Below are 26,565 nucleotides of genomic sequence, written 5' to 3' on the forward strand. Positions count from 1 at the left end.
TGCAGGCACCTACCTTGTGCCCTAGGTGTTATGAGGCCAGGCTCAGAACTCCCTCCAAGGTGTGCCATGGAGACTCTAAGTTGCCTGGCCTTCAGTGTAGGAGCTGGCTGCAAAGCACTTCTCCGCCCTACTCTACCTGGCACTGGATCACACGGCCCTCACTCCAGAAGGATCCTGCCCCATGCCTGGAGGAAGGAGTGCTACACAGACGCTTGCTGGGTTCCCTCAGTCCACAGCAGCAAGCCTTTGGTGTCCAACCTGGTTGCCCATGCTCCAGTCACCTGTTCAATGAAGTCTCCATGAAAACCTAAGAAGATAAGCTTCAGAAAGATGTGACCCAGGTGCAGTGGTGCATGCATGTGATCCCAGAGGCCCAGTGGCTCAGAAGGCTGAGACAGGAGGTTCACAAATTCAAAACCAGCTTTGGCAACTTAGCAAGGCCCTAAGCAACTCAATGAGACCCTGACTCTAAATAAAACATTAAAAGAGCTGGGAATGTTGCTCAGTGGTTAAGCACCCCTGAGTTCAATCCCTGATGAAAGAAAGAAAGCTCCCAGATGGCTGAGCACGTGGAAGCAGCCCCTGCCCACACTCACTCTGCAGCTCTTTATCTGCATCCTGTGTGAAAAAAACAGAAGATGCCAGTGACGGCAGGACTTCCCGAGTCCTTGAAGCACGCCGTAAAATCAACAACCCCAACCAGAGGTCGTGAGGACAGACTTACAGCTGGGGGGTCAGAGCACAGGTAGGTCAACCTGGGATTGTGCTGGTACCTGGGGCAGTTTTAGTGACGCTGTCCTCCACTTGCAGAGCTGCGCTGGAGCAGAGGCCCCCGCTGGTGTCGGCTGCAGCATCCCGTTGCTTCCTGGTGGGGAGCAACTCCTACCTTTGGGGCCACAGAGTCTGCTTGTGCTGTGAGTGCCCAGCAGGAGAACCCAAGTCTGAGCTGATGTTTCCTTCTGTATCTTCAGATTTGGGGTCAGGGAAGTGGGATGTGTGGAGAACATGGCTCCCAGGACGTGTGGCACAGGAAGAGGAAGGATGATAGGCTAAGGGACAGGAACTTTGATTTGGAGCCTCATGGGCTGTGATCACAGGCTTCAGTGAGCTACCAGTGGGCTCTAGAGCTGGTGAGCCTGGGGCTGCTCCACCAGGCACAAGGTACTGCAAGACAACGAGAACAGGGAAGCACTGTCCCTCGGTTTCTGCCATCTGTGAACACTAAAATGAGACGGGAGTGAGTTCTGGCTGGGGCCCTGGGGCTGGGCCGAACCCAGATGGTGGTGTGAACCAGCCACCAGCCTCGAGGCCACCACAGAGGAGAGGCTACACCAGGAGGACAGACATTGCCTGAAGGGCAGGACTTGGTCACAGAAGACCTCCCAGCTTCGGGAGCCTTGGCTGATATGGATGCAGAGTTGGGCTGGGTGGCGTCTTGGTGTCCACACAGCCCAGAGCAGCCTGATGGCTGAGCCCTCTCAGCACGGCCGGAGACTGCTCCCAGGAGCAGCTGGGGAGATGATGAGTAGGAGCCACCACTAGGCCTGTTTGCCACCTACAGAGGCCATGAGCAGCACCCAGCAGACTCACCCCAGTTTGGAAAATTCCCATGCTTCCTAAATTTAATTACAAAGGCCAAAGGGCAAGGGGAACCCTCTCAAATCCTGAGAAACAAACCTTTTTGCTAACCAGGTTCTGCTCAGACTAGACACCAACCTCGCCAGCCTTGGGGACAGTGGGACACGGCTGATGCTATGGAACATTACAGAACAGGGAAGAACCAGTTCCAGCCACAGAGGAGCCACCTGGGCCACAGTTCACCTGGACTCGTGACCACCCTGTTGTAGTAGATGCCCTAGGGAAACCCCCACCTGCCAGTACCATCTGGCCTGACCCATTCCAGCCCTGGCCACAACCAGCTCACACAAGACGTGAAGGAAGGTGGTCCTATCTTCAGGAGGGACCCAGTACTTCCTGGGAAGATCCCCGGTACTCCTCCTACTCACTCACCAGAGCCCAGTTCTCCCCACCCCCCAGGAGGACCCCTACCCACTGTTCCCATGGCAAGCTGACCCGCCGTCATTTCTCCCAGCTTTTCCTCATTCTGGGGCCAAGAACAAACCCCCTCACTGTTCAGTCAACTCTTGGTTTATAACTGGAATCCACAAACCCAGTTTGGGGGTCAGAGATTGCTAATGGGGGAAGAGGCGAGGGAAGTCAAGCCACCACCAACAGCCCCTCCAGGTGTGCTGAGACCCTGGAAGCCTCACCTCAGAGGCGGAGCAACAGCTCACAACAGCCCTCCTGTCCCCAACCTCCGCCTTCCTGTTACCCCTCACCTACAGCCATGAGGGTGGCAGGTACACACCTTACGTCTTCCTTCCCAAGTCTCCATCAGAGCACGCTTGGCCCAGGCCCGGCAGACCACCCGCTGCCACTCAGGCCCTGGGGACGTCGTGGGACCTTTTTGCCAGGCCTGGCCTTCTCTGACCAATGGCAGCAGCAGCTGAATAAACACTTTAGTCCAGACTATTTGGTCTTAAAGTGTGGTCAACTGTGAGCACCTATGTGGGCTGGCTTCCCCATGACCAGGACCCAGGTCAGGGAGCCCTTTTTGCTCTGGCAGCTTTGATTTACTGCTGCACCCTCAGGGACAGTTCCAGGAGCCACGTGGAACCTGGGCCTCAGGCAGCTCCTTGAGTTTGCAGATGCTAACAGAACATTAGGTCAGTAGCAAGAGAATGAGAAGGTGGGAGAGTGTAGGACTCTGAGGAGGAGGAGGGAATGTTCATGGTTGCTGAGAAACTGACTAAAGGAAACGCAGGGTATCAGCAGGAGGGACCTGTAATCCCAGCAAGTCACGAGTTCCAGGCCAACCGGGGCAGCTTGGCAATACCCTGTCCCAAAATAAAATGAAAAGGGCTGGGGACATAGCTCAGCAGTGGAGTGTTTGCCTGGCCTGCAGGAGGCCCTGGGTTCTACCTCCAGCACTACACCACAAAGAAGTCAGGTGTCTAAATGAACACTGATGGAGCAGAGTCCTAGCCAGGCCCCATCGGGAGGGTGGAGCTGGTGGAATCAAGGCAGAGCTTACAGCAGAGCTGGTGTACTTGAACATGCTTCCCGTGGAGTGACTATCATGGCAGTTATCGAATCTCACTGGAGTGGAAAGTGGGAGGCATGTGGACCTACCCGTCCAGCAATGTTCATGGGACTTCTAATAGAACCAGGGAGGTGATGAGAGACACAGGGCAGAGCATGAGCGGCAGTGTGCTGGGCTGGACAGGTCTCCACTGGACAGCCCTTGGTGGAGGGCCACTGGGGCTCCGGCAAAGGCTTGGGTGCATCTCCCGACAGACGAGGAGGCTGGATTAGAGAACTCCCCACAAAGGCACCAGCTGTCCTGCTGTGGGGCATTGAAACTGCCTCAGAGAAGAAGGGCTAATCTTGCAACCTGAGGCACCACGGGGTCTTGGGGGACATCAGGGAAACACGTTAATGGGGCAGCACTGCACAGAAGAGCTCCATGATGAAGTGGAAATCTTTTACACAGGATCCGCTGCCAGGACTCAGGAGCAGGGATCCCCTTTCCTCTGGGACTGACTCTGGGGCAGCATGAGGCTGTGTGTTCTACCCACATGGAAAGTGCACCATGAACAGCCCTCGACTGACCCACCTAGAACTGCTGGGTTGTGGATAGTGTTCTGTGCACTTGGCGGGAGGCAACTCTCACTGAAGGTCTAAGCACATCAGTGCAGGGAACAGGGTAAATGCCAGGTGAGCTTTTCAGACTCCTGGACATGGTCGGGCAGACTCCTGGTGGGGCAGAAGGACACCGGAAGCTGGCCGAGAGAAGGGTCGCCATGGGGAACCAGCCCTGAGGCAGGGAGGGGCACATGGTACAGAACCCACATATGCCTCTAAAGGGCTCCCTTTCAGGCTTGAAGGTGCCTGGTGTCCCCAACGTGCTCAGTTCAGGTGGCTATGTGGGTGATGGGATGGGTGGGCATGGGAGACTGCACCAAGATGGCTGGGTCTAAACCTGCTCCTCCTGGCCCTTGCAGCACAGCTGTCTGCCTGTGGCAGAGACCCAGGCTGCAGAGAGCTTCGAGGCAGAGTCCCCAGGGGGAGGCCCTGCACAGAGCCAGCCAGTATGACAGAAGCTAGCGGCCCTGGGGACATGACAGCCTCATCTCTGGGCTTGGCTTGCCCATAGAAAATGAAGGTGCTTGGAGTGCTACAGAGAAGCCAGGCAGGAGCTACCACCACACGGATTCGGATGGTTGAGTGTCATTTGGACACACTTCCCCTGGAGAGGCTCAACGACAAGGAGCTCGCGGCACAGTCACTGATGCCCAACTGTGGGCAGGCCTGGGAGAGAAGCGAGGGTGCTCATGGGGTTTCTGAGTTACGGCAGTGCCCGGTCTGTGAGCAGAGAGACCATTCATGGAGTCTCACTGGGGGAGAAGCGGACCTGGCTTGGAAAGGGGAGGAGACTGACCGGGAGAGAAGACACAGGAACACAGAAGGGAGGGAAGGGGAACTGCCGTGACTCAGAAGCTCCACGCGCACCCTCGCCTTCTCTCCCGGGCCTGCTTCCCTCCAGGCCTGAATTCTTTGAAAGAGCAGGTATCAGAGCTTTGTGAATCCAGGTGACCAGTGCCCAGGTATGCTGCTAGCCTAGTGTGTTTTTTAGACTAAGAAAAGCCCAGGAGAACACACTCCAGAGACTGATGGTGGGGTTGTGTGCACTCCAGTGAAGAGCAGACCACAAGGGGCCAGTGAAAGGTGGGGCTCACCAGCTGCTCTGCTCACCACCGGCAAAGTCCCTTTGAAAAGAACCGAAGCCTCCCAAGCGCTCGTCACGCAAGACAGCCCACATATACTCCTGAGCTTCTCTGCCACACAGGTGGAGCACCTGCCCAGCCGGAGGTCCTTCTTTCCTCTGGAAAGTGAGGCACGTGCTGACCTTCCCACCAGGTTCTCCTGCTGGGTCTGGGGAGCTGCGAGGGAGGGTGCCACATGGCCCTGCCACCTTGCAGGGCAGCAACACGCTGGAACTGTGCTAACACTCCTCTTCTTCCCCTTCTGCTGCAGCCATCTTGGAACCCAGGTCTTGGAGCTGAAAGTGCAGAAAGCGGGGAGAGACAGATGAGGTCTCCAACTTGCACAGTTCCCTCTGGACCCCTGGGGTGGGTGCCTGCACCACCCTCTGGCACCACGATATGGCTGGAGCTGGAAACCCTGGCAGCAGACACAGCCTTGGGCTCTGCACCTGTGTGCCTCACTTGTTGGAGTGGGAATGGAAGAAGGGGGCACCTGCTAGACCAGCAGACCAGCACAGTGGCCAAACCTACTGCCACCTCCAAGGTGGAAAAGTTTGCTATTCGTAGGGAGAATGATGATAGTTGCTAGGAGTAAAGAAATGGGTAAACAAGTTATGAATGAAGGAAAGTCCAACACTACTACATTAGTACCTGGGAAGAGGCCCCAAGACAGACGCCATTGCTGCTTTGCTCAGTTATGCCAGATACCTGGGAGGGTGTGGCTGTGTTTACTGAGAACATTTGTGCTTTTAGAATTAGCAAGATCAAATGGAGGGCAGCAAACCCAAGAGGCCTCACCTGGGAGCATATTCATCCAGTATAATGATAGATGTGACTAATTATTAGTGAGTGATGGGATTCTAGTAATGCTTCAGTGTTTTGAATTGGATATCATGTTGCTGTGAGGAATCTGTGCTCAGAAGCCAGGGGTGCTCTATGATATTATGAGATTAATATATATATATATCTCACATCATTTTGCTTATGGTTCCTGGCTCATAACTTCCTCCCCAACTCAGGACATGGAAACTGGACTTTCTCCCTAAAACCCAAAGGACAGGATTCAGAAAGCTTCAGGATAGCCAAACAGGTGGCAGCTCCTCAGGGGTAGGTGCCCAGAGAGGACCTGGATGCTGTGCACCCTTCCCCGACCGTGCCTTCTGTCTTCTCTTTGTAAAGCCTTTATAATAAGGATATCCTTGCCCTGGAGCACAAGTAAGAACTTCCCTGAGCTCTGTGCCTCCAGCAGGCTGACCAAGCCTGAAAGGACCGCAGGGCCCCTGATTTGTAGCTGACTGTCAAAGGCACAGGAAACTTACCAGGGCTTGAGGCTGGTGCCTGAAGTCGAGGAGGACAGCCTTGGGAACCAGGCCCTCCACCTGTGGGCCAACGTGACAAGAGACCCTCTAAGGGGAAAAGAGGACACACACACAGGGATGGCCTCAAGAAGACACAGGAGGAGAGAGGTCTTGGAGGAGCCAGCGCAGGACTGTTCTGGGTAGGAAGGACTGCTTTCCCCAGCAGCCCTGCGGCTTCTCCTTTGTCCTTGTCTTGGACAGCTCTGTGCTGGAGCGAGGGTTCACCTAGCGTCTTGAATCTGGAGGTTCATAGCTTTCACTGAACTTGGGATATTTCAGTCTCATTTCTTCAAATACCATCCTCCTTACCCCACATCCCTACCTCGGTACCCCGCCTCCCCACCTCCGAGCCCCGCCTCCCCACCTCCGTGCCCCGCCTCCCCACCTCCGAGCCCCACATTCCCACTGCTTCGGGGGCTCCGGGGGCACTGTCGTCGCATCGCTGCCTTCACGCTCTGCTTGGTCTAGCTCTGGCTTCTCCCTCTCCACGGGCACCATCGAGACTGTCCAGTGAGGTTTTTGGTTTTGGGTGGTTTTGTTTGTTTTTTCAATTTTGGCTATTGTGCTTTTTAGTTCTGGAATTTTTGCTGGTACTTTCTAATGGCTCCGTTTGAGTTTTTTTGTTTTAATTTTTCCCCTTTTGTGGTGCTGCGGATAAACCCAGTGACTGGTATTAAGGAGGCGGCCCAGGCCCCTTAGTCTCTCCCCTAGGTGTGCATCTGTGTGCATGTGCGTGGGTGTGTGTGTTCCAGAGAGGGCTGCTTGATTTTTATTACTTTGTGGTGCTGGGGATGGAACCCAGGGCCTCACGCATGCTAGGCAAGCCTCTGCTGCTGAGCCCCAGCCCTTTCTGTTTTGAGTCAGGGTCTTGCTAAATTGCCAAGGCTGACCTGGAATATGCCACCCTTCTGCCTCAGTCTTTGATTGGCTGGGATTATAGGTGTGCACCACTGTGCCTGGAGGAAGGATTTTATTTTTTATTTTTGGCACTGGGGATTGAACCCAGGAAGTTGTACCACTGAGTTACACACATCCCCAGTCTTTATTTGTACTGGGGATTGAACCCCCAGGGGCACTTTATGACTGAGCTACATCCTCAGTCTTTTTCTTGTGAGACATGGTCTTAACTAGGGCTAAATTGCTGAGGCTGGCCTTGAACTTGCAATCCTCTTGCCTAAGCCTCCCAGTTTGCTCTGATTCCAAGTGTGCATCACCACACCTGGCTCTTTTTTTAAATTTATTTTTTAAGACAGAATCTGATAAGTTGCTGAGGTTGGCCTTGAACTTGCCATCCTCAGGTATGTTTCATGCCCGCCTTTTCACCCTTGGGGTCTGCAGTTGACATTTCCCATCAGTCAAGATTTTCATGGTTCTTTAGGTGCCAAGCAATTCTGATTTGTAGTAGTATTCTGAATATTATGTAGGAGATTGGGTCTTCTACGCTGTGAGAGCACTGGTATCTCAGCTTTTCACCCTCAGTGGTCATGTTCAGGGTCATGGGCTCAGGGTCATGGGCTCAGGGTCAGTTCCTTTCCTTGTCTTTGGGGCACAGTGCTCTGGACACACGTGTACACCACAGGGTGGACCTGGGAATGGCTCAGACCCACTGCTCAGGCCAAGATAGGCTGACACACACAAGCCTGGGGTGAACGGGCGCTCATACAGCTTTGTAGGTAGTCCTCTGGCACCTTGCAGTTTCTTCCCACCCCTCAAGTCAGGAAGTAGTGGTAGCAGAAAGCACAGTGGTGGGAGAGGAGCCCACCCACCTGCCAATAGCTGCTGGGATGGGACTGGGCCCCCAGGCCCTGCTGCCACATGCAGAAGCAGCTGTCACGCCTGCTCTCTTTGCCCCCAGCTGCTGGTGAGCTGGGGCAGCACCTCCACCATCTACCGTCACATCCACAAGCCCTTCACTTACAGGACGGGAATCACGCTTCAGCAAGCCCTCGATGCTCTAGCCACCAGCTGACCCCAGACCACCCAGGCTTGCCCTCTCCAGGGTGCACGCTCTGCTGGGGCGCACATCAGGCCAAGGGGCCACCCAGGGGTTCCTCTGGGCTCATGCCTAAGCCTGGACATGCAGCCAGGGGGTCTGCACCCAGGAGTGATGCTTGCCTGGAGCAGCACTGAGCAGGGGAGGCAAGGTGGCCTCTACCCTGCTGTCCCAAGGAGGCAGGCAGTTGGGAACAGTTCATTGGCTGTAGCCTGACCAAATGACTTCAGACTGTGGCATCCAGGCTGCTGGCAGGCTCAGCTGTGCTGAGTGATAAACCTTTTGGATGCCGTCTGCAGGACCTGGCCACAGAGTGAACAGCAGGGCTGTGGCTTCTCACAGAAGGGGACATGGGGAGGTTGTTGCTGGAGGGGACCTGAACCATCAGCTACGAACATGGGCAGCATGCCAGGTCATTCTCCAGAGGCACACCCAGCACAGCTAACGCCTTCTAAACATTTGCCAAACCAACAGGTGAGGACTGCTCCCTGCTGGTGGCTCCTTCTGGATTCCTAATGGGGCTGACTTTCTTCCTGTCCTTACTGGCCTCTGGTTTCCTCCTCTGCATTCTCTTCCCAGCTCGTCTCTTCTCAATCTATAAAAGCTCTTTACGTATTAAAATAATTAGGAAATTATCCTTAATCTCATGTATGTTGCAAATGTTTCTTACCCAACTGTTTTTGGAGGCTGTTTGGACTCAGGCTGTGGGCTGAGGGATACTGGAGTGGCTGGGAACACCCTGGGCACTTGTCCATGTCTCGGCCGTCTCTTCTCCTGCACTTAGGTTCACACTGATTTGTTCCTGAGTGCTTCTGGGCTTTGGTGTCTCTTCCTGTTGCACTTCTTGGTGGGCAGGAGAGGGAGGTGTGGGAACGAGAACCTTGAGAGCCCCGAGGATGATGGGTGGTAGCCCTGCTAAGACAGCCCAGGTCCTTCAGAGGGTCTGTCAAAGGCACAGGAGGTACTGGATGTGGCTGAGCTCAGGACTGCACAAGGCCATGACATGACACAGCCTGCTTTGGAGAGGGTCACCCCCAGGGCTGCAAAGGCAGCATGGAGCTGGTTCCAGGAGGCAGGGACTCTGTGAGCTGCACAGCTGCAACCTGCTCACCTGCACTTCACCATGTGGCATGGGCAACTTAACAGGTGAAGGTATACAGACATCGGGCACTTTGCCTACACCTTTGGAAGCCTACACACTCAAGTTGGCCTACTGGACTGCTCTGGAGGCAATGCGCCCAGGAAGGGGCTATGCTGTAATACTTTAACTTCAAGCCTGCCAGACTTTGCCCATGCTGCCTACTCATCCCAGCTCCCGGTGGCCCTGCACAGGACCAGCTGGCACCAGCTGCTCTGGCCCCCGCCACTGAAAAGGACCTGTCTGGCTGCAGTGTGGACACTGGGGACATCTGGCAACAACTGAGGTTGAGGGCATGGTCAGCAGGTCCTGCAGTCATTCCCTGGCTTCCTACTGTGGCCATATGCACAGGGTGGCCTGAGGGTATAAGCAACTTGGTGTCCAGAGGTGGGAACAGAGGTGGCTAGAGGTCACTCCTGACCCTGCATGGTCTTTACCAGGACCATGTTCTCCCAGAACCCCAAAGGTCTCCATTCCCTCCCTGGTGTGCCTGATGCCTTGCCCCATGTATGTGCCCTCAAGGAGGTCGAATGGCCTCACCCCACCCGCCCAGTCAACATGTGCAGGCCACAGTAGCTGTGACCTCACCAGCACATGTACGGAGAGGAGGATGATGGCAGCCGCAGCAAAGGGTCAGTTTTAATTGTCACTCCAAGGGATATCGCACATTATTTGGAACCCAACTCCCCCCTCCCTTGGCCAGGGACACAGCCAGGTGCCCTCAGACCCCAGGCTCTGCAAAAGGGGGGCCTGCCCCCAAGCTCTGACTATATACAAGAGGGCTCACGCTGCTGGGTGCTGGCAAGGCCGTGAGGGGAGTCAGGGAACCCCACAGTCCACCAGCTACCCTGCTCCTAGGCCCAGGGTGCTGGGTCCAATACCAACTGCAGAGCCCAGCAAGGATCTCGCCATTCGGGGCCCAGACCCAGCCAGGCCTGTGCTGCAACAGGGCCTCCAGACAGAGGCCAGCAAAAGCTGAACTCAACAGCAGCGAGAGCTGGGTAGGCTGGAGGGGGCGGGGCGGGAGCCAGCCCAGCGCCTCCTCCCAGAGGAGGGAAGGCTGGGCCCTTCCCTCGGGCTGCCCAGGCTGCCCAGGCTGCCCTTGCAGGGCTCAGTGCTGGCTGAGGTCAGAGTGAGCAGGGGTAGTGAGGGGGTGAAAGCTGACAGACTGGGCCAGTGCAGACAGGGCAGGCTGGACAGCCTGGCAGCACCGGCCACCAACAGAGGAGCCACCCTGGTGCTGGTGATCAAATACGGCAGGGCTGAGGACTGGGAGACAGTGGGTCCCAAACGCACACTGGGCCAGGTTGTCTACGCTGTAACTAGTAGCATAGTGCTTAACTAGTTAACTAGTTATGATGCTTCCCTTCAGGTTGTTTCAGGGGTGTAGAAAATTGCACTTATTTCTATGAACCCTGCGGAAGGACTTCCCAACGCTGCAGCCTCCAGTCGAGGCATGGCAGGGCAGCGTCTAGCCACCAGGTGTCCACTTGCTGCGGGACAAGGCTTCTCCCAGGCCCTTAGGACCGTGGCCTCTGTGGCCCCACGGTGCAGTGAGGACCAGACCCCACAAGAACCTGAGCAAAGTCTGAAGGTCCCTGAAGTGACTCTGGGCAAGAGCAGGGCCACTCGATCCTGGGTGCACGAGGTAGCCCAGCCCGGGGTCTCCTGGGCCAGAGGAAGTGGCCTGGTGGTGCTGGGCAGGCCTGTGTCCTCACAGGACATCTTCGAAGTCCAGCAGCTTGGAGTGCTGGCGGCTCTTCCACAGGCGGTACAGCCGGAAGTCAAAGTAGGTCTCAATCATCTGCTTCCCTGGTGTGGTTGAGGAGGGGAGGGCAGGAGGCTCAGGCCTGGCAGGCTCCTGCACCCTGGGAGTGGGCCCTGTGCCCTCATTGACCCTGCCAGGCCAACTTACCTTGGGCAGACAGCTCCAGCGGCGACTCAAAGGTGACCCTGTAGGGAGTCATGAGGGTCCTGAGGTTCTGGAACAGCTGCAAGAAGGGGCAGGGCCATGAGTAGGGGGCCAGAGACAGGACCCCCAGGATTGGCTTAGGCATGGGGTTCTCCAGGAAGGTCAAGGGGGAAGAGAGGGCAGTAAGAGACAGGTGAAGGGCGCTGCCCCATATTTTCCTGGGTTTGGCCTCGCACCTTCTCCCCATTGGGGTTCCCCAGAATGTAGCAGCCCATAATGTGCACGACGTTTGGCTCCGGGTTTACTTTGCTCATCAGGCGACTCAGTCGCTTCCAGAAGCTACAGAGGACAGCAGGGATGATGGTTATGGGTGCTGGACCAGGTTCCCAGGGCCCAGGACTGCCTTGAGCCCTCAACCCAGGTGCCCCCAATCCAACTCTCTCACTGGATCATGTCCTCTTCCTTCTCCACTTTGGCAAAGGTGGCCACCTTGTTCTTGAGCAAATAGAGGTGTCCGGGGCCTCCCTGCAAGAGGCTGCGGTCAGGCCTTGGGGCCAGAGGGAGGCTGGCGTGGCAGTGCTCTGTGCCTGCTCCACACATGCACCCATGCATGTGCAGGCTGGCAGCACCCCCGAGGGCCCCTGCCCCACCACACGGGCCTTCTCTCTTGGCAGGAAGTGGGGCTGGGCCTACCTGGCAAAAAATCAGCATCTTCCAGATCTTGGCCCCCTTGTGGTAGATGTTCAGCTTCTTCTCTATCTCCTCTGGGGAGAGGGAGGTGTGAGCACTGCCCAGGCTGGCCAGGCCACCCTCCCCCACCAGTCACCAGAGATCACATCATCGAAATGCGTACCTAGGATGTCCTCGAAGGTTGCATGCTCATGGTCCTGGGGACAGACAAGCCATATGTCAGAGTGCTGGGGAACCCTACTTCAGGCACATTGGTTGGACATGGCCCAGAATGGAGAGGGCAGGAGGACCAGCAGGGGGTGGGGAGATGGAGTGTCTGGGGGACAGAAGGCTGGGGCACTTACGTAGAGGATGGGGATGATGGAGGGGTCATCCCTGCGGATGATGGTGGGGATGTACTCAGCTTTGGGCACCTTGGAGGAGATGAGCTGAAGGAACAGGGGAACTGCTCAGCGTCCATCCCAGTGCTAAGGTACAGTGGGAGCCCCTGAGGTCCTCAGCCCAGGTGGACCCCCCATCAGTTCCCCAAGCAGCCCATGGAGGCTGGGCATGCTGAAGGGTCAGCAAGGGCTGGGTTCCACCCAGGGGGCACGGAGGTGCTGGGAGTGTGCCTCACCATGACCTTAGGTGGCAAGAAGCCCTCTGTATCACAGGCCACAGCCTCCAGGCCCTTCTCTGTCTCCCAGTCCAGGTCTTCACAGGCCTCGTCCAGTGTGCAGTGGGAGCTCTGCAGGTCACTGCCTGGGAGGCAGGAGGGGTCACCGGGACAGTGGCCCTGCCACCCAGAGTGACCGCAAGCTGTATCCTGGAGGGTCTTCAGGGTGGGTGGGAGGGCCTTGTGAGTCACTGCCAGTCCAGCAGGACTGAGCTAGCGGCAATAGTGGTCTAGGCAGTCTCACGGGGTAAGGGGAAACTCGGATCTGAGGCCCAGGAATGGTGTGCCTGTGTGAGCTGAGGCCAGTGAGTGGCAGCCAGGGCCCCCTGGAGTGGCAGTAAGCTCAGCCCTACACAGCCTGGCCCTGCAATGCTGGCACTAGTTGATCCCACCTAAGAGACTGGAGATGCCAGGCACCCCTACCTCACAGATGGGCAACCTGAGGCTCAGAGCAAAAGCGCAGAAGCCTAGCAGTGCGGGCACAGGACCCCTGGCGGGGTCTGGGGTCTAGGGGAGCCTCTGGGGAAGGTGGGCTGGCCTGTGCCAGGACACCTACTGTCTCGGGAGTCGTGGGAAGTGTCGGCTTTCATGGGGGTGGGGTCGCTCCAGGACCGGCTGAAGCTCCGCTCGCGCCGCTCAGCGAACGCTGCAGTGAGAGCAAAAGCCCCATTAGCCAGTGGGGGTGGGGACAGAGAATACACACGTCCTAGGATAGGAGGGCCAGGGGGACTGGGGAGAGGTAGAAAGTGACACATGGGTAGGGTCTGACATCGTACAAGGCAGACAGGCCTGGGGGGTAGGAGCATCCACCAAGACTGAGGCTGGGGCAGAACCTGGGAAACACTAGGGTAGGGGTTGGCCAGGCCCTGCTCCCAGGCAGAGTGGGAACAGAGTGGGAATAGAGGACTATGGGGCGGGGCCTCAAGGGGCGGAGAGGACTACTGGGAGGGGCCTCAGGGGGCGGAGTCTGGAAGAGGAATATTGGAGTGGGGCCTGGGAAGCAAGCAACTGGAGTCTGAGGGCAGAGGTGGGAGTGAAGCCTGGGAGGGACAGAGCCCAGAAGGGATTCAGCTGCACGCAAAGCCCCAGCCAGCCAAGCGCAATGCTGCCCACTGCCCTAGCCCGCGATCTTACTCTGGGCCTTCACCCGCCGACTGCCGACCATGCGCAGGTGTTTGCGGAAATTCCTGGCGGGTGGGGGGGGAAGGAAGCAGGGGGCGCTTAGGGCCATAAGTCGGGTGGGCAATGGCCCTGACCCACCCAGCCCTGAGGTCAGCCCACCCAGCTGAGTTCACTGGGCCTCCACTTTTGCCCGGACCAAATGCCCTCCTTGCAGCCTTGAGCTCTCCCTGGTTCCAGCCTCTCACACAGACTGCTCATGCAAAGATAAATCCCACATGGCCTCCTCCTGAGACCTTCCTAGGGTACCCCTTTGCCCCAGAAGAAGGGTGCCTGCATCCGGAGCAAGCCCCCACCTTTTTTTGTGCTAGTTCTGCTGGCTCCCAGGCTCCCCCTCTACTGTTGACCATTCCTGACATCCTCTCCCTGGACCCATGCCCACCTGAACCCTACTAGGCTGCCTTTCCCAGGGGGTGGAGAGGCCTAGCCTCCTGCACAGCAACCAGGTGATCCTGTCTGTACCATCTCCAAGTCAGTCTGGGGTCTGCAGGTGCCCTCCCCGCCTCGAGGAGGGTGGTCCTCTCTTCCCCCAAACACAGTGTTCAGATGGACAGACAAGCTAACATCTCTGATGCTGGTAGAACAGGGGGTAGGCCTTGCCACTGGACCCTCGGTTCTGGCTTTGGAACCAGACAGATGGACGCAGGCCAACGGTCAATGTACCCTCAAAATGGAGATCCAGCGGCTGAAACACAACCCAGGCCCTGAGGCCCCTCCTGCCTGCCACGTCCCCAGAGCAGGGCCAGGCCAGTGGTCGCCACCACCCTTCCCCCATGAGGTCTGCCAGGGCGGGGAGGGCCCAGGCCAGGCCAGTGTGACCAGAGACAGACCCTGGTGGCGAGTGGCTGGCAGGCCCTACCTCTGGATTACAGACGCGGAATCATTCTCCCGTTTCCGGCGCTTCCTCTCCGCGTAGCCCCTGAACACCCTGGGAAACCACCGCGAGTCAGCACTGCCCTTGGCCAGAGGCAGGAGGGACACAGACGTGGGGACAGAGGCGCAAGCAGAGGGCCCAGCAGGGGCATCCAAGGCCCAGTTCCCAGTAGGCCCTGCGGTGGCCCTGGAGACCACTGGAAGCTGGGCCCACGGGGCTCAGCACTCTCACTGTCAAGGCTCAGGTCCCTGGCCTGTACAAACCTACTTGAGGGTGGGAGGGTCCCCCCAGGACAACCACTGTGCCCTTAGGTACAAGTTGTATGGGGGTACTTACGAGATGCTGAAGCCACAGCAGGAAGGGGCAGCATGAGAGAGAAGACACGGTGAGCCTGGACCTGGCTTCCCTCAGCCCCAGGGCCCCTGAAGTTTGTTCCCTTCCTGTCACCAATTGGGAAGGTCCCTCACAAGCACCAGCAGGATACCAGCTGGGCTGTGAGCCAGCCTGAAAAGGCAGTGGAAGCTGAGGCCACTGGGCCTACACCACCAGGCACTAAGCCCCAGTCAGGCTAGGTTGGGGGTGGGTCTTGCAGAGGACTGACGGTGCCCTGCCTTGGACAATAGCTGGAGGGTGGAGATGGGGTGGGGGCCCCTGTAGCAAAGGGACCCATAGGAAGGGAAACCCAGATGTATGTCAGGTAAAGAAGAGCAGACCCCTGGGTGACAATCACCTGTGTCTCACTGGAGACAGAGGAGGCTGCCATCTGGGTACGTGGGGGCCAAGAGAACCACCCCACCCACACCTGAGACTGCAGCAGCAGTGCAGCCCGGGGCCAGGTCCCAAGAGGTCAGACTACAGGGTTGGTGGGGGTCCTGAGGGAGTGGGGGCAAGGAATGGGCAGGGCAGGTGGGAGTTGGACATGAGCTATGGAGTTGGGGGAGCAGCCACCCTGCACCCTGGGACTCGAAGCCTCAGCCCGGCTTGCTGGCAGACCTTGCACAGCATGGTGCAGCTGTTCAGTAGAAGCCCTCCAGCTGGGCCCAGAGGCTAGCAAAGGGGATAAGTATTTCCTGAGCACCAAGGAGAGGTGACCTGGCCCTTGACTCCTGCACCACACATACAACTCACGCTTGCATAGTTGTGGTTGCTGTCTGGAAGCTGAAAAGGTTTTCCTTGGGGAACCAGGTACGGATGGGGACATCATCTGGAAGAGGGAGAAGGAGCTGTGCTGGCACAAGCAGGCCTGCAGCCTGGCCCCACACTGGCCAGCGGGCACCCAGCTCTCTCCCAGATGGGAATAATCCCCACACTAGGTTCTGCCCAGCTGTTCACACTCAGAAATTCAGTGGCTTGAGGCTTTCTCTGCTTACTCTCCTTCTGGCTGCCCCAGGTTTGAGAGGCATTCCTCTGAAAGCAGTCTGACTCCAAGGGTGCTCAGAGAAAGGATCTCCCAGGGCCTTCTCGGATAGGTCAGACTTGCCCCTTAGAGAGTGAGCAGGAGGCCCTTACAGCCCTTCCTTGAAGCCCAGGCATGTCCCACAGAGGCTACTCTGTGGTGTAGAGAGCTTCTCCATGTAGTCAGCCTCTGGGGTTCCCCAGCCCCCACAAAGGTTGACAGTCCTGGGCACCAGACACTTTCCCAGGACTTCCTGAAGACAGCCTGACCTTGCAATTAAGTCATGCTTTCTGCCTGCTCATTCCTCAATATCTCCTCATCCTCCATATCCTCCCAGGTGCCCTCCTCCAGGAAGCACTTCTTGACTGACCCAGTCCTGGGAGGGCAAAGCCTACCATGGGCCTAAAAGAGCTTTGCAGAGGAAGTGAGGCAGGCCACAGCCCACAGGGCATGCAGGTGGTGGCATGAGCCCAAGGGCTTCATTCTGAGTCTGCCTGCAGGATGTGACCCAGGCAGCCTCCACCTGTTACCGGCCTCACAGAGCATGCCATCTACATCTGCAGGTGCCGAGGAGCCCCTCACCAGATACTCGATCCACGCTGTACATCCTCTCCAGTTTCTTGCGACGGCCAGAAGCCTCAGGCAGAGGCGGCTGGTCTAGCCCAAAGGCTTGAGGGGAGGGCCCAGGGGCAGGTTGGGCACATCCAGGACACTCTTTGGAGCCCTGTCGGCTGCCTGCCCAGCTCTGGCAGGGCCTGCTGAGGTCCTCACGGCTGCTGCCAGGGCTGGCACGCAGGGGCTGGCTATGGTGGTGAGGGTGCCGCTGCCGCCGCCCCTTCACCACTGCCAGCTCGATGGCCTCGGCCTCAGGGCCAGGCAGCAGGGCTGGCTCCCCAGAGATGGTGTACACTCGGGGCTGGGGGCCCTCAACAGCTGGCTTCCCACCACCAGCATCATCTGAGAGGCTACCCTCAAAGCGGCCATTGGAGACCAGGGAGAGGCGGCGCTTGTTCTGGGGGGCTGGCTGCATCTCGGGGGATCCGTCGTGGCCAGAGTAGGCATCAGCCAGCAGGTGATCTAGGGGAGAGGCAACGAGTGAGCATGCAGCCTGCTCTAGTCTCCCGGCATGCCAAAGGCAAGGAACACCCAGCAGGCACCTGACCTGATGTAGGGGGCTCTGGCTGCTGGAACCCGGTCCCTGCTGCCTTCAGAATAGGTGTTTACAAGCCTCCCTCTCCTCCTATCTAGGTCTGAAGCTTTTGTGTGCGTGTGTGGGGGGGGCGGTGACAGGCCTTGCTACCTGTGCCTGATCCTGGGGGATAGGAACAAGCATCCCCCCCTCCTGCCTGCAGTAGTTTGCAGAGTGCCAACTTCTCCCCTCCCCCCCACCAGCTGGCCCCAGGAGACAGTGGTGCCAACCCTGGGGGTGCCAGGAGGCCTGTTGCCATGCCAACGGCCCAGGCTGGGTGGGTGTCATGGTGATGAGTGATCAGAGCTCCTCCTGGGGCTCTGGGCCAGGGAGGGCAGGGGATGTGAGGAAGTGGAGCAGGGCTTGGCCTAGGCAGGGGACCTCGGGCTCTCTGCTGGCACTGCCTCACAAACCCCCTACCTGCACCGTTGCGGTTCTCAGGGTGACTCTGGGACAGGTACTCTCCAAATGCTCGGGCTGCTCTGCAGGGTGGGCAGAGTGGGCAAGGTCAGTGCCCCATAGGCCCATTCTCAACTCTGGCAGTTCGCAAGACCCTCCCAAGCAAACACGATGCTCCCACCCCCCACTTAGGCCCTCCATCGCCAAGGGGCTGGCGCTCGGCTCCGCCAGCGAGGGTCACTGCCACGCATCTGCATGCTGTCAGTCGTGAACCCGAGGCCCACCCGGAACCTGGGCGCACCGGCCCGTGCTGCCCAAGAGACCGCGTGGGAGGGGCTGAACCTCCGGGGGCCGACCTGGCCGGCGCACTCACCGCACTTTGGCCGCCACCGAGGACATGGCCTCGCTCCTCAGCGCCCTCCTCCTGGAGGCGGCGGCGCCCATGGTCGCGGCGGCGGCGCATCCCCCGGGCCTCAGAGCGCGCCCCGCGCCCGCCGCCTCCGTCGGGGGAGCCGCGCCGCGCCGGGGGTCGCGCTTGCGCCTAGGGTCGGGCTCAGGGTCGCGCAGGCGCTTGGGCCCGGGCCCCGCATGGCCGCGCCGGACACTCCGCGCGTCCCGCCGACCGGGAGAGAGAGCTGCGGAACCGGGGCGGAGGCTCCGCCCAGTGACGTCAGGCGGGGCGGGACCAGACCCGGCTCCGCCCCGAGGCGTCACGAGACCTGGGCGGGGTCTTCGGAGCCTGGAAGCCTGGCACCTGGAGTCCTACTCTGGTCCTCTGTGGGGCCTGGTGGTCCTCTCCACGCCCCGACTTGGCCACCGTGTGTTCTAGGGGCGAACAAGGCCTAAAGGGCCCGAGGGACTTCACTTTCGTTTTGGGGGACCCCAGTTCCATTCAAACCCTGAGCGACCTTCCTGGCCAGCCTGGAAACTGCTGTCCTTTGACCACGGCTCATCCTCCCCTACCGCCCCCTCCTGATGGAATCAGGCCCATCTTGGTGTTTCTCTGCCACAGGGACTTTGGCACCTAGAGACAAATCCACACAATCAGATCTACCTTTATTAACATGCCAATCTGGGGTTCCCACACCTCACAGAAACTTCATGGGGGATGGCGGGAGGCTGGCTCATCTCCCCAGGGGTGCAGGGGTGCCAGTGCAGAAAAGAGGCACAGAGGGTGCAGAAAAGAGCCCAGGCTGGGGGTAAAGACTTGACAGGCCGGCCAGCTGGCTGAGGCTTCTCTTGTCAGGTGGGTAAAGTGGCCTCCCAGGAGTGGGTGGAGCCTCAGTCTTGAGGTCAGGCTCCCAGGAGATGCTGGATTCTGGGGAGCATCAGAGCAGCGGCTTCTCTGCAGTCTGGCCAGGGAGCCAGGAAGATGAATTGTCCTGGGGTTGTTGTGGGGAAGCCAGGCCAGGGTGCGGATGCTGCAGCATGGGCTCTCCCTCCTGGAAGCAAACTACTCAGTCAGGGTGCAAACCGGCGGGCTGCCACCCAGGAGGGTTGATCCTGGGCCACATCACCTGTGTGGGCAGCAAACCCAGAGCCAGGACTCTAAGGCCGGCCCCTGCCTGGGGCCTTGAGAACAGGCCCAGCCAAAGGGGCACTAGAAGGACCCAGCCAGCCTCTCACCGAGTCAGAGCCCAGCTCTGCCTGGGTGCTCTGGAAGTCCGCGTATGTGTCCTTGGGGATTTCTGGCATCTCCTCCTCATACTCAGTCTGGTAGTCAGATTCGTCTGGAGCAGAGAGGAGGGCCTCATTGGTCCCCTTCCTAAGGACAGGGGCTGTGTCTGCCACAGCTGAAACTCAGGCAGAATCTAGTCATACAACCTAGCCTTTACTCAGAGGCAAAGGTGCGCATGCAGACACCCACCCTACGTCTTCCAGAGGGAGCTGCTGCAGATCAGGCCCTGTGTATACACCTGGCTTTATTTTCAGCTCCAACCCAACACTTGAAGGGTCTTCCACAAAGAGCTCTTCACCCACTGTCAACCCGGCAAGCTACTCATGAGAAGCCTGGGCCCTCGCTCAGCCTCATGAGCAGAGGCTTCAGCCAGAATACAGGCAGCTTAGAGTCTGGGGCTTTCTGATCCTCGTAGCCACAAGGGCCTCTCGGGTCCCCCTTCAAGATAAGGCATGCCATTCTGCTACAAGTAAAGCAGCTGGCCCCCAGCCTCTAGCCCTCAGCCTCCAGCCCCAAGTGCAGGGCCTAGACTGGAGCATGGTGAATGCTGGGCCCACCCTCTGGCTTAGTGGCTCCACCCAGGCCAGCCCTCCCTGCTGAGGTATGGGGCAGGTGTGGGAGAGGCCTGGGAAGCCTGGCGGGGGGACCTGTCTCATTACTGTGGGGACCCTCTGCCAGCCAGAAGCTCTTGGAGTCTTAAGAGAATGGTGTGTGACTACATGAGGGCAGGGGTGGAGACCTGTGGGGTGCTGAGGCCCAGCCAGCCTTACTCTATCCCATACAGTGTCAGCAGGCCACCCTCTGTTGTGCAGGCCCACCGCCTGGGTGACCAACTCACCATCCACTGTGGCCATCTTGGCAGGCTCAATGCGGGACACGATCTCAGCAAGGTCCGTGAAGGAGGCATTGGGGCAAGTGGGGATCTGGAGTATAAGGCACAGGATAGCCACCTGCCTGGCATACATGCCTACCACACAGCTGCCCTGGAGGGACAATGTGGGCCCGCCCCAGGCACTCTGCCAGCTCTTCCCTGCCAGAGCCCCCCTTGCCCTCTTCCTGTGGGGAGACCCCTGCCCTCTCACCACACAGGCCTTCCTCTTGCTTGGCCCCTGCCTGTCCTGCAGCATCTTCTCTAGCACTCCACTTCGAGCCCAGAGGTCAAACACTGTCCGCCCGTGTTGGTAACCTACTTCCTGCACACACAGTGGGCCGTTATGAGGTACAGGAGCCCCCACTTCCCGTGCTCTCAGGAGGCTGGGGAGGGAACAACCACCAGAGCTTGCCCCCACTGACACTTTGTTTCTGTGGCCAGTGGCTGACACTTACACAGATCTCATCAAACTTGCCAAAGTCCAGGGTACGATAGCTGTCGATGGGGGGCCGCAGGCACTCGCAGTAGTCACTGTTCTTCACCATCTCCAGCTGCCGGACGCAGCAAACGTAGGCCAGGCGCGTCTGAATCTCAGCCATGTTCAGCACCTGCAGAGTCATGCCCAAGACTCCTGCCCCGGTCCCTTCCTCCCAGTCCTTTCTGGCCCAGGCCCAGGCCCAGAACAGGCCCTGAGCTGGCCTGGAAGTGTGTTCTGGCGGGCTTCCCCAGGATTGGCCCCAGGGCCTAGGCAGGGGTGGGAGTGACCCAGGCCTGCAGGACTCAGCCTGGGAGGTATTCCACAGCCTGCTCATAGGTGGAGGGCATAGGCTTAGAAGCCACCTGGCACCACCCCACCTTGACTTTGGTGGCCAGAGGGTTCCACCGTTTCCACAGCAGCCACCACCCAGAGAGCGCATCGCCATAGTTGGTAAGGTCTGTCTCATCCCGGCTGCCCACGTCGATGGCGATCACCACCTTTGCCCCCATGGATCGGGCCACATCCGCTGGGGAAGAGGAGGCAACTATGGTCACCACCTGGGCCAGGGCACAAGGGGACACCCCAGAACCCAGTGGGACAGGGCCAGACCCCGCTTCACTAAGCCCTAAGGAAGTGCTGCTCACAACTAGGCCTGTGGAGACAGGAAGCCTGTGTGCCTCAACTTTGTGGCAGCCAAACTGTGTCGGGGGCCCTTCTGAGCACACGTCTAACAGGTGGCAGGTGGAGCCTGCCCAGCACAGTCAATACCTGCGGGCCATTAGCGCCTGGCTGGGGGTGCAGATGGGTCTTAATTGCTCTTGGTGTGTCTGCCTGGCCATTGTCCCGTGCACTGCTGAGCTACAGGCAGGTCCATATGCTGGGAACACACCGTGCATGCGTGTGCCTGTGCACAAGCTTGTGTGTTCTCAGGACTCTGACGCCAGCCTGACATTCTCCTTTGGCATACTCCAAGGAAAACGTGTGCCACCCCAGCCTTCCTGGTGTGGAGGCGGCCTTGGCAGACAGCCATGAGCAGAATGAGTGACCGAGTTGCTGAGTGCCAGCGGGCAGGAGCCCCAGCCCTCTGCAGTACCTGGGAGGTTGTTGATATAGCCTCCATCCATCAGCAGGTGTCCGTCCTTGGGGTCGCAGAGGGGCGGCATGTAACCTGACAGGGACATGCTGGCACGCACATACCGCCACAGAGAGCCTAGGGAGCCGAGAGGGCCTAGTGGGGGAGGGGCCAGGGAGGAGCCTTTTGCCACCCACTATGGGTTCCTGTCCTGGACTTCCCCTTGGATGGGCCACAAGCCCACAAGCCCCCATCTCCAGGGGTCAAGGGTCAGCAGATGGACCCCTCATCCCTGAAGGGACTTGCAACAAAAAGGGTAGGCAGTGAGGGTCCAGGAGGATACAGAACTGAGGTCTTCCTCTGGGTCTCTGTGAATACATCGCTCTGTCTGGCTCTCCCAATAGCTACTGGGCCCTAAGCTCCCTGTGCCCAAGTGTGACCATCCCTCACTCTTCCCTATAGAGCCCTTCTGTCACCTGGACACCCTGACTGCCACCTGCCCTGCCCCTCCTGTCCAAGGTGCCCTCCCTGTGCAGACCTGCCTGCGCCTCGTCTCCTTGGTGACCACACAGAGCTGCTGGCTCTCCTCTTGCCCATGCTCCCATGGCTGCCTGCTCCCCTGGGCCACTGACCCACTTGGGCTGGCCCTGCAACTCCCTAATCTAGAGATGGCACTCACCATCTGTGTGGACCCGCATGGCAGAGGCTGTGATGTCGGTGGTGACAGCGAAGTAGGGGAGCCACAGGTCCTGTGGGGAGTACAGGGCTCAGGGGACCTCAGGGATGCCCTACCCATGTTAGGAGGAAGAGGAGGGCACTGAGGGTGAACGACCAGTGCCAGCCAAGAGTGGCATGGCTCCCAGGGCATCCCTGGGAAAGCACCTCAATCTGCCGGTCCCTGAAGATGCTGCAGATGCTGCTGTTGAAGCCTGCTCCAGAGAACATGGATGTGATCGGGTAGGTCAGGTCCAGAATGGTTTTCACCACTGATGTCATGTCCTGGGAAGATGAAGGTCTCTGCAGAGGGGCTCACGCCTAGGTCTGCAGGACCCTCTCTGGAGCAGGATATGGGCACACAGGTGTGCTTCCAGCAACAGAACATGGGTGTCCAGGCATGTCCTCAGACCCAGGCTGCCTGGATTCTTGGGGGAGCGATACTGTGGGCATGGAGTAGTAGAGAATCTGGGAACCAGCCCCACATCCTCTGGCCCTTCCTGGCCATAGGCAGGCTTTGCCAACTTGGCCCTTGGGGGCTTCACAGCACACTTGTTCCCTGGGCTCCAGGTCTGCCTGCAGTGTGGGAGTACCAGGTGGAGTGGGCAATGTCAGGAAGAGCTCAGGCCCAACTGCTTATCTCACTGAGGTCCCCAGAAATGGCATATGACCAGTGAGATATGGGAGCTGATCCCACCCTCGCCCTTGCTCTGCTGGTGGCTCTCTGGGTGGGGCCAAAGCACTGAGCACTACTGTGACTGGCCCCACTGGAGAGCACCTGGTCTCAAGGCCAGCCTTTGACCTAGGGCCAGGGAGGGAGTAAAAGGCCCTCCCTGCTGCTGTGTGCAGGGTGCCTGGTTCAGACGTGACAGGATGAGCCCAGGGCCTGACTAGCATCAGAAGCCCCTGTGCTCACATCACCACATGAAGACTGTCCCGTAAGGCAAGCAAGAGAGCTGCAGCTCCTGGACAAGGAACTGGTGCCCAAGACCTGGGTCCACTCCTGAGGAAGTCCCACTGCCACCCCATCTCCTCATTATAGTGCAGCTGGGCACATGGCTCTATCCCACCCTGCCCAGAGATGGCTCCCTGTAGGGTGGCAGCCCTGGCAGGGTTCCACAGACCAGCATACCCTCAGGATGGTGGAAGAACCATTCCCATACCTGGTCTCCAGTACCAGACTTGCAGAGGGAGGTAATGGAAAGGATTTCCTGCGGGCTTGAGCCTGTCTCCCCCCAAGGGACTAGACCCTTGCTAAGTTATCTTCTGCCCACTGCACACAATGTCCTGTGGTCAGTGCTCTTGGAGCCATCCCTAGTAATCGTTGCTATCTCTTTTGAGTGGCGTTTGAGGAGTGACTGGGGAACTTATTTCAGGGAAGAACCATTTCTTGAATGGGGAGCCCCACAGCAGGGTCCTTGGGGGCCTGGTGGTGGGGACAGTGGCATCCCCAGGACTCGTCAACACAGCAGATGACCTAGTCCAAGAGCTTATGCCTGGAAGATGGACAGTTTTCTTCCCTTTTAGAAAGAAGAACACAAACAGTTTTGATCCCACACATGGCTTCAACAGGGCTTAACTGTCTTGAAAGAAGAGGCATAGCAGCAGAGAACCGCAGAGCCAACCCACTGCAGAGCTTGAGCTATTCTGCTTCCTCTGATTCTACATTGGGTATTTTGATTCTGGTGCCCATTTAAAACAAGGCCAGACTCAAGGCTGGAGCTGTTTATGTCCCTCTGCTGGGCAGAGCTCATTCCTGGCCTCTCCTTCATCCGACTCACACCAACTCCCCTGCCCTAAATCACCCAGATCCAGGTACTAAGCCCCCAGGGCTGCTGGAATGACCCCCTATTGGTCCTAAGCAGCTCACCTACCTGTGCTGTAGAAACCAGGCCTGGGCCACCTTGTTCCTTTCTGCTCCTGAGTGGCCCCAGTGCCCTCCTGCCTCACTCTGCCCTGTGTGGTGGGCTGTGCCTCTTTCCTTCAGGGACCGTGGGCAATACCCGCTCTCCCTCCAGTGGCAGAGGCCTTTCCTTGCTGTCCCTTCCCACGGCAGCAGTGTCTTTTCCTACACTCTTCCTTTGTCCCTCAAACTTGTGGGGCTGTTTCCTAGAGACCTGGTTCGGGAAAGGTACCCACTTACCTCAGCCCACTGCTTGGCCCGAATCCTCATCTGGCTGTAGTTCCTCTCTTCAGAGTACAGGGCACCCATGAAGGCCCCAATGGATGTCCCTCCAACCATGTCCACGGGGATGCTGCACTCTGCCAGGGCCCTGAGGATGCCCACCTGGGCGCAGCCCCTTCACAGCCAGGAGCATAGAGAGGAAGTAAGTGCCATCACCAGCTCAACCCCGCTATGTCCCAGAGAGGGCCAGAGGTGGCTGCTTGCAACCCACCCACTCCTCCTTGTCCCTGCTCTTGCACAGGTCATATAGATGGCAATGATGCTAATGCAGAGAGGGAGGCTGGAGGTAATTTAAGACCCCCAAGGAGACGGTGGGCATGGGATGAGGGAGGACAGGTTACAGGAGAGCCGGTAGGTATGTGGCCTCTTCACCTGCAGACACTTGCCACGCTAGCAAGGAGGGCACTGCAGAGACGGTAAAGTGGAACAGGACTCTTGCCAGTCTCAGGGGTGAGGAAAAGTGGAGTTGAGGGCCCCCTGGAAATGAGAGGTCCTGAAAAGCACCCCGAGGGCCAACCCAGGAATCAGAGCAAGTTGGAAATGGACCAGCCCTCCCAGAGGCGAGGAAGCCAGCTTCTGATCACTTCCAGCCCCGGCTGGACTTGTCACCCAGAGCCTGCACTTGTCACTGCCATTTCCATGCAGGAAGTCTACTAGCCACATGAAGAGATAAACTACCTGGCCACAAACCATGAGAAACACAAACAACAGAAGTGGCCCAGAGGGAGCCCAGACAACCGAAGTATCAGGCACTGGGTTTTAGAATGATGGTGCTTGAAGCTCCCCCGCCCCCCCCCGCCAGGAGCCAAAGGTGGGAACTGCTACAGTGGAGAACAAAAGGAAGGAAGTACATTTGTAGCATGTGAGCTGGTGCGGCTGGTGAGAAGGAGACCACAGGGACAAGGGGTGCATGCTGCCACGCACATGAGGGACCTGGAACAGGCAGCTGCATGGAGACGAACCAGGAGATGAGGGGAGAGGGCAACGGAAGCTGGCGCTAGTGGGCTGAGTCTATTGGTGGGATAAAAGTGTTCTGGATGGTGCTGACAGCTTCACAGCCACATGAGTGTCCTTAAGTGTGCACTCAGAAAGGGCAAAAATGAACACATGTGAAAATTAAATACTCAAGTACAACTACAAAAAGAGTGTAGGATGGGCATGACTGACAATTTGGACACAGAATCAGAAACTAAATCAAATGGTGATTCTAGAAGTAGAAACTAAGAAGAACTCAGTGACTGAACCTAATAGCAGACTAGACAGAGCTGAAGAGCGTGATGTGACAGTTAAGAGGAGCAGAAGAAAATGCCCACTGGCTCACAAAGCATCAAGAGGATGGGATGTGTAAACTATTCCTTCAAAAAACAGGCACAGGAGCTTCAGAAGCAAAGGATCTGGCACAAAGTTCTAATTTATGTGCAATTCAAGCCCAGAGAGCAAAGAAAGTGGGGACAGAGCAATATCTGAAGAGATGATGGTTGGGCAGTTTTAGAACTGATGGCTGCATCAAGACTCACATTCAGGGGCTGGGGCTGGGACTGGGGCTCAGTGGTAGTGCACTTGCCTGCATGTGTGAGGCACTGGGTTCAATTCTCAGCACCACATATAAGTAAATAAAATAAAGGTCTATCAACAACTGAAAAGATATTTAAAAAAAAAAGACTCACATTCAAAGAGCATCATAAACCCTAGGCTCAAATCCAAAGATAACTGTGCCTGCACTGTTGAAAACCCAAAGCAATAAAAACCATATTCAAACCAGACTGAGGGGGAAAAATAAGACAAGGGTTTGGGATGTGGCTCCATGATGGAGCACTTGCCTAGCATGCACAAAGCCCTGGCTGCAATCCCCAGCATGGCAAAAGAAAAGGAAAGACACCTTGCCATCAGAGGTGCAGTAAAAAGAGCTCGCTCCTTCATACTTTTGTGATTATGACAAAGACCATACACTTACCATC

At 57.9% G+C, this 26,565-nt stretch overlaps 2 protein-coding genes and 1 long non-coding RNA gene across 17 annotated transcripts in view; 1 reads left to right on the top strand and 2 right to left on the bottom strand.

Moving 5' to 3' along the window:
- The first annotated feature begins 2 nt into the window (after nucleotides 1-2).
- Nucleotides 3-2,527, top strand: LOC114094507 (uncharacterized). Its single transcript, XR_003583044.2, has 2 exons — nucleotides 3-745; nucleotides 1,693-2,527. It is a non-coding gene; the product is annotated as an uncharacterized lncRNA (long non-coding RNA).
- Nucleotides 2,528-9,926: 7,399 nt separating this feature from the next.
- Nsmf (NMDA receptor synaptonuclear signaling and neuronal migration factor) lies at nucleotides 9,927-18,555 on the bottom strand. 2 transcript variants are annotated; one of them, XM_027941042.3, is made up of 15 exons: nucleotides 17,983-18,555; nucleotides 17,631-17,692; nucleotides 16,604-17,098; nucleotides 15,754-15,829; nucleotides 14,611-14,679; nucleotides 13,707-13,759; nucleotides 13,129-13,218; nucleotides 12,534-12,658; nucleotides 12,262-12,345; nucleotides 12,081-12,114; nucleotides 11,921-11,991; nucleotides 11,673-11,752; nucleotides 11,464-11,566; nucleotides 11,231-11,306; nucleotides 9,927-11,127 (listed from the first exon to the last, which is right to left on the bottom strand). In XM_027941042.3, exons 1-15 carry the CDS (start codon nucleotides 18,051-18,053, stop codon nucleotides 11,030-11,032), a joined length of 1,587 nt encoding a protein of 528 aa, XP_027796843.1. In that variant the 5' UTR covers nucleotides 18,054-18,555; the 3' UTR covers nucleotides 9,927-11,029. The 2 variants fall into 2 exon arrangements, with proteins under 2 accessions (XP_027796843.1, XP_027796866.1); XM_027941065.3 differs by lacking the exon at nucleotides 13,129-13,218.
- Nucleotides 18,556-18,644: 89 nt separating this feature from the next.
- The window catches only part of Pnpla7 (patatin like domain 7, lysophospholipase), a 69,316-nt gene continuing 61,395 nt past the window's right edge, over nucleotides 18,645-26,565 (bottom strand). For 10 of the 14 annotated variants that reach the window (XM_034636094.2, XM_027940985.3, XM_034636089.2 and 7 more), the window contains 10 exons: nucleotides 24,566-24,722; nucleotides 22,591-22,707; nucleotides 22,388-22,457; nucleotides 21,730-21,846; nucleotides 21,014-21,162; nucleotides 20,614-20,766; nucleotides 20,370-20,480; nucleotides 20,126-20,210; nucleotides 19,236-19,374; nucleotides 18,645-19,051 (listed from right to left, as the gene is read on the bottom strand). In XM_034636094.2, coding sequence (XP_034491985.2) covers nucleotides 18,709-19,051; nucleotides 19,236-19,374; nucleotides 20,126-20,210; nucleotides 20,370-20,480; nucleotides 20,614-20,766; nucleotides 21,014-21,162; nucleotides 21,730-21,846; nucleotides 22,388-22,457; nucleotides 22,591-22,707; nucleotides 24,566-24,722 — 1,441 coding nt within the window. In that variant the 3' untranslated portion in view covers nucleotides 18,645-18,708. The remainder of the gene's footprint in view (nucleotides 19,052-19,235; nucleotides 19,375-20,125; nucleotides 20,211-20,369; nucleotides 20,481-20,613; nucleotides 20,767-21,013; nucleotides 21,163-21,729; nucleotides 21,847-22,387; nucleotides 22,458-22,590; nucleotides 22,708-24,565; nucleotides 24,723-26,565) is intronic. The other 4 variants (XM_027941032.3, XM_027941013.3, XM_034636092.2 and 1 more) reach the window with 1 other exon arrangement.

The sequence above is a fragment of the Marmota flaviventris genome, chromosome 13 (assembly GCF_047511675.1).
Source record: "Marmota flaviventris isolate mMarFla1 chromosome 13, mMarFla1.hap1, whole genome shotgun sequence".
Taxonomy (NCBI): domain Eukaryota; kingdom Metazoa; phylum Chordata; class Mammalia; order Rodentia; family Sciuridae; genus Marmota; species Marmota flaviventris.

Excerpts from the sequence above, each read along its gene's own strand:
- Nsmf (XM_027941042.3), bottom strand. The coding sequence starts at position 18,053 with ATGGGCGCCGCCGCCTCCAGGAGGAGGGCGCTGAGGAGCGAGGCCATG. Across the intron at positions 14,680-15,753 it reads GCAACCACAACTATGCAAGC|GGTGTTCAGGGGCTACGCGG; the intron begins GTGAGTTGTATG and ends GTGGTTTCCCAG. Across the intron at positions 13,760-14,610 it reads TCCGCGTCTGTAATCCAGAG|GAATTTCCGCAAACACCTGC; the intron begins GTAGGGCCTGCC and ends CCCACCCGCCAG.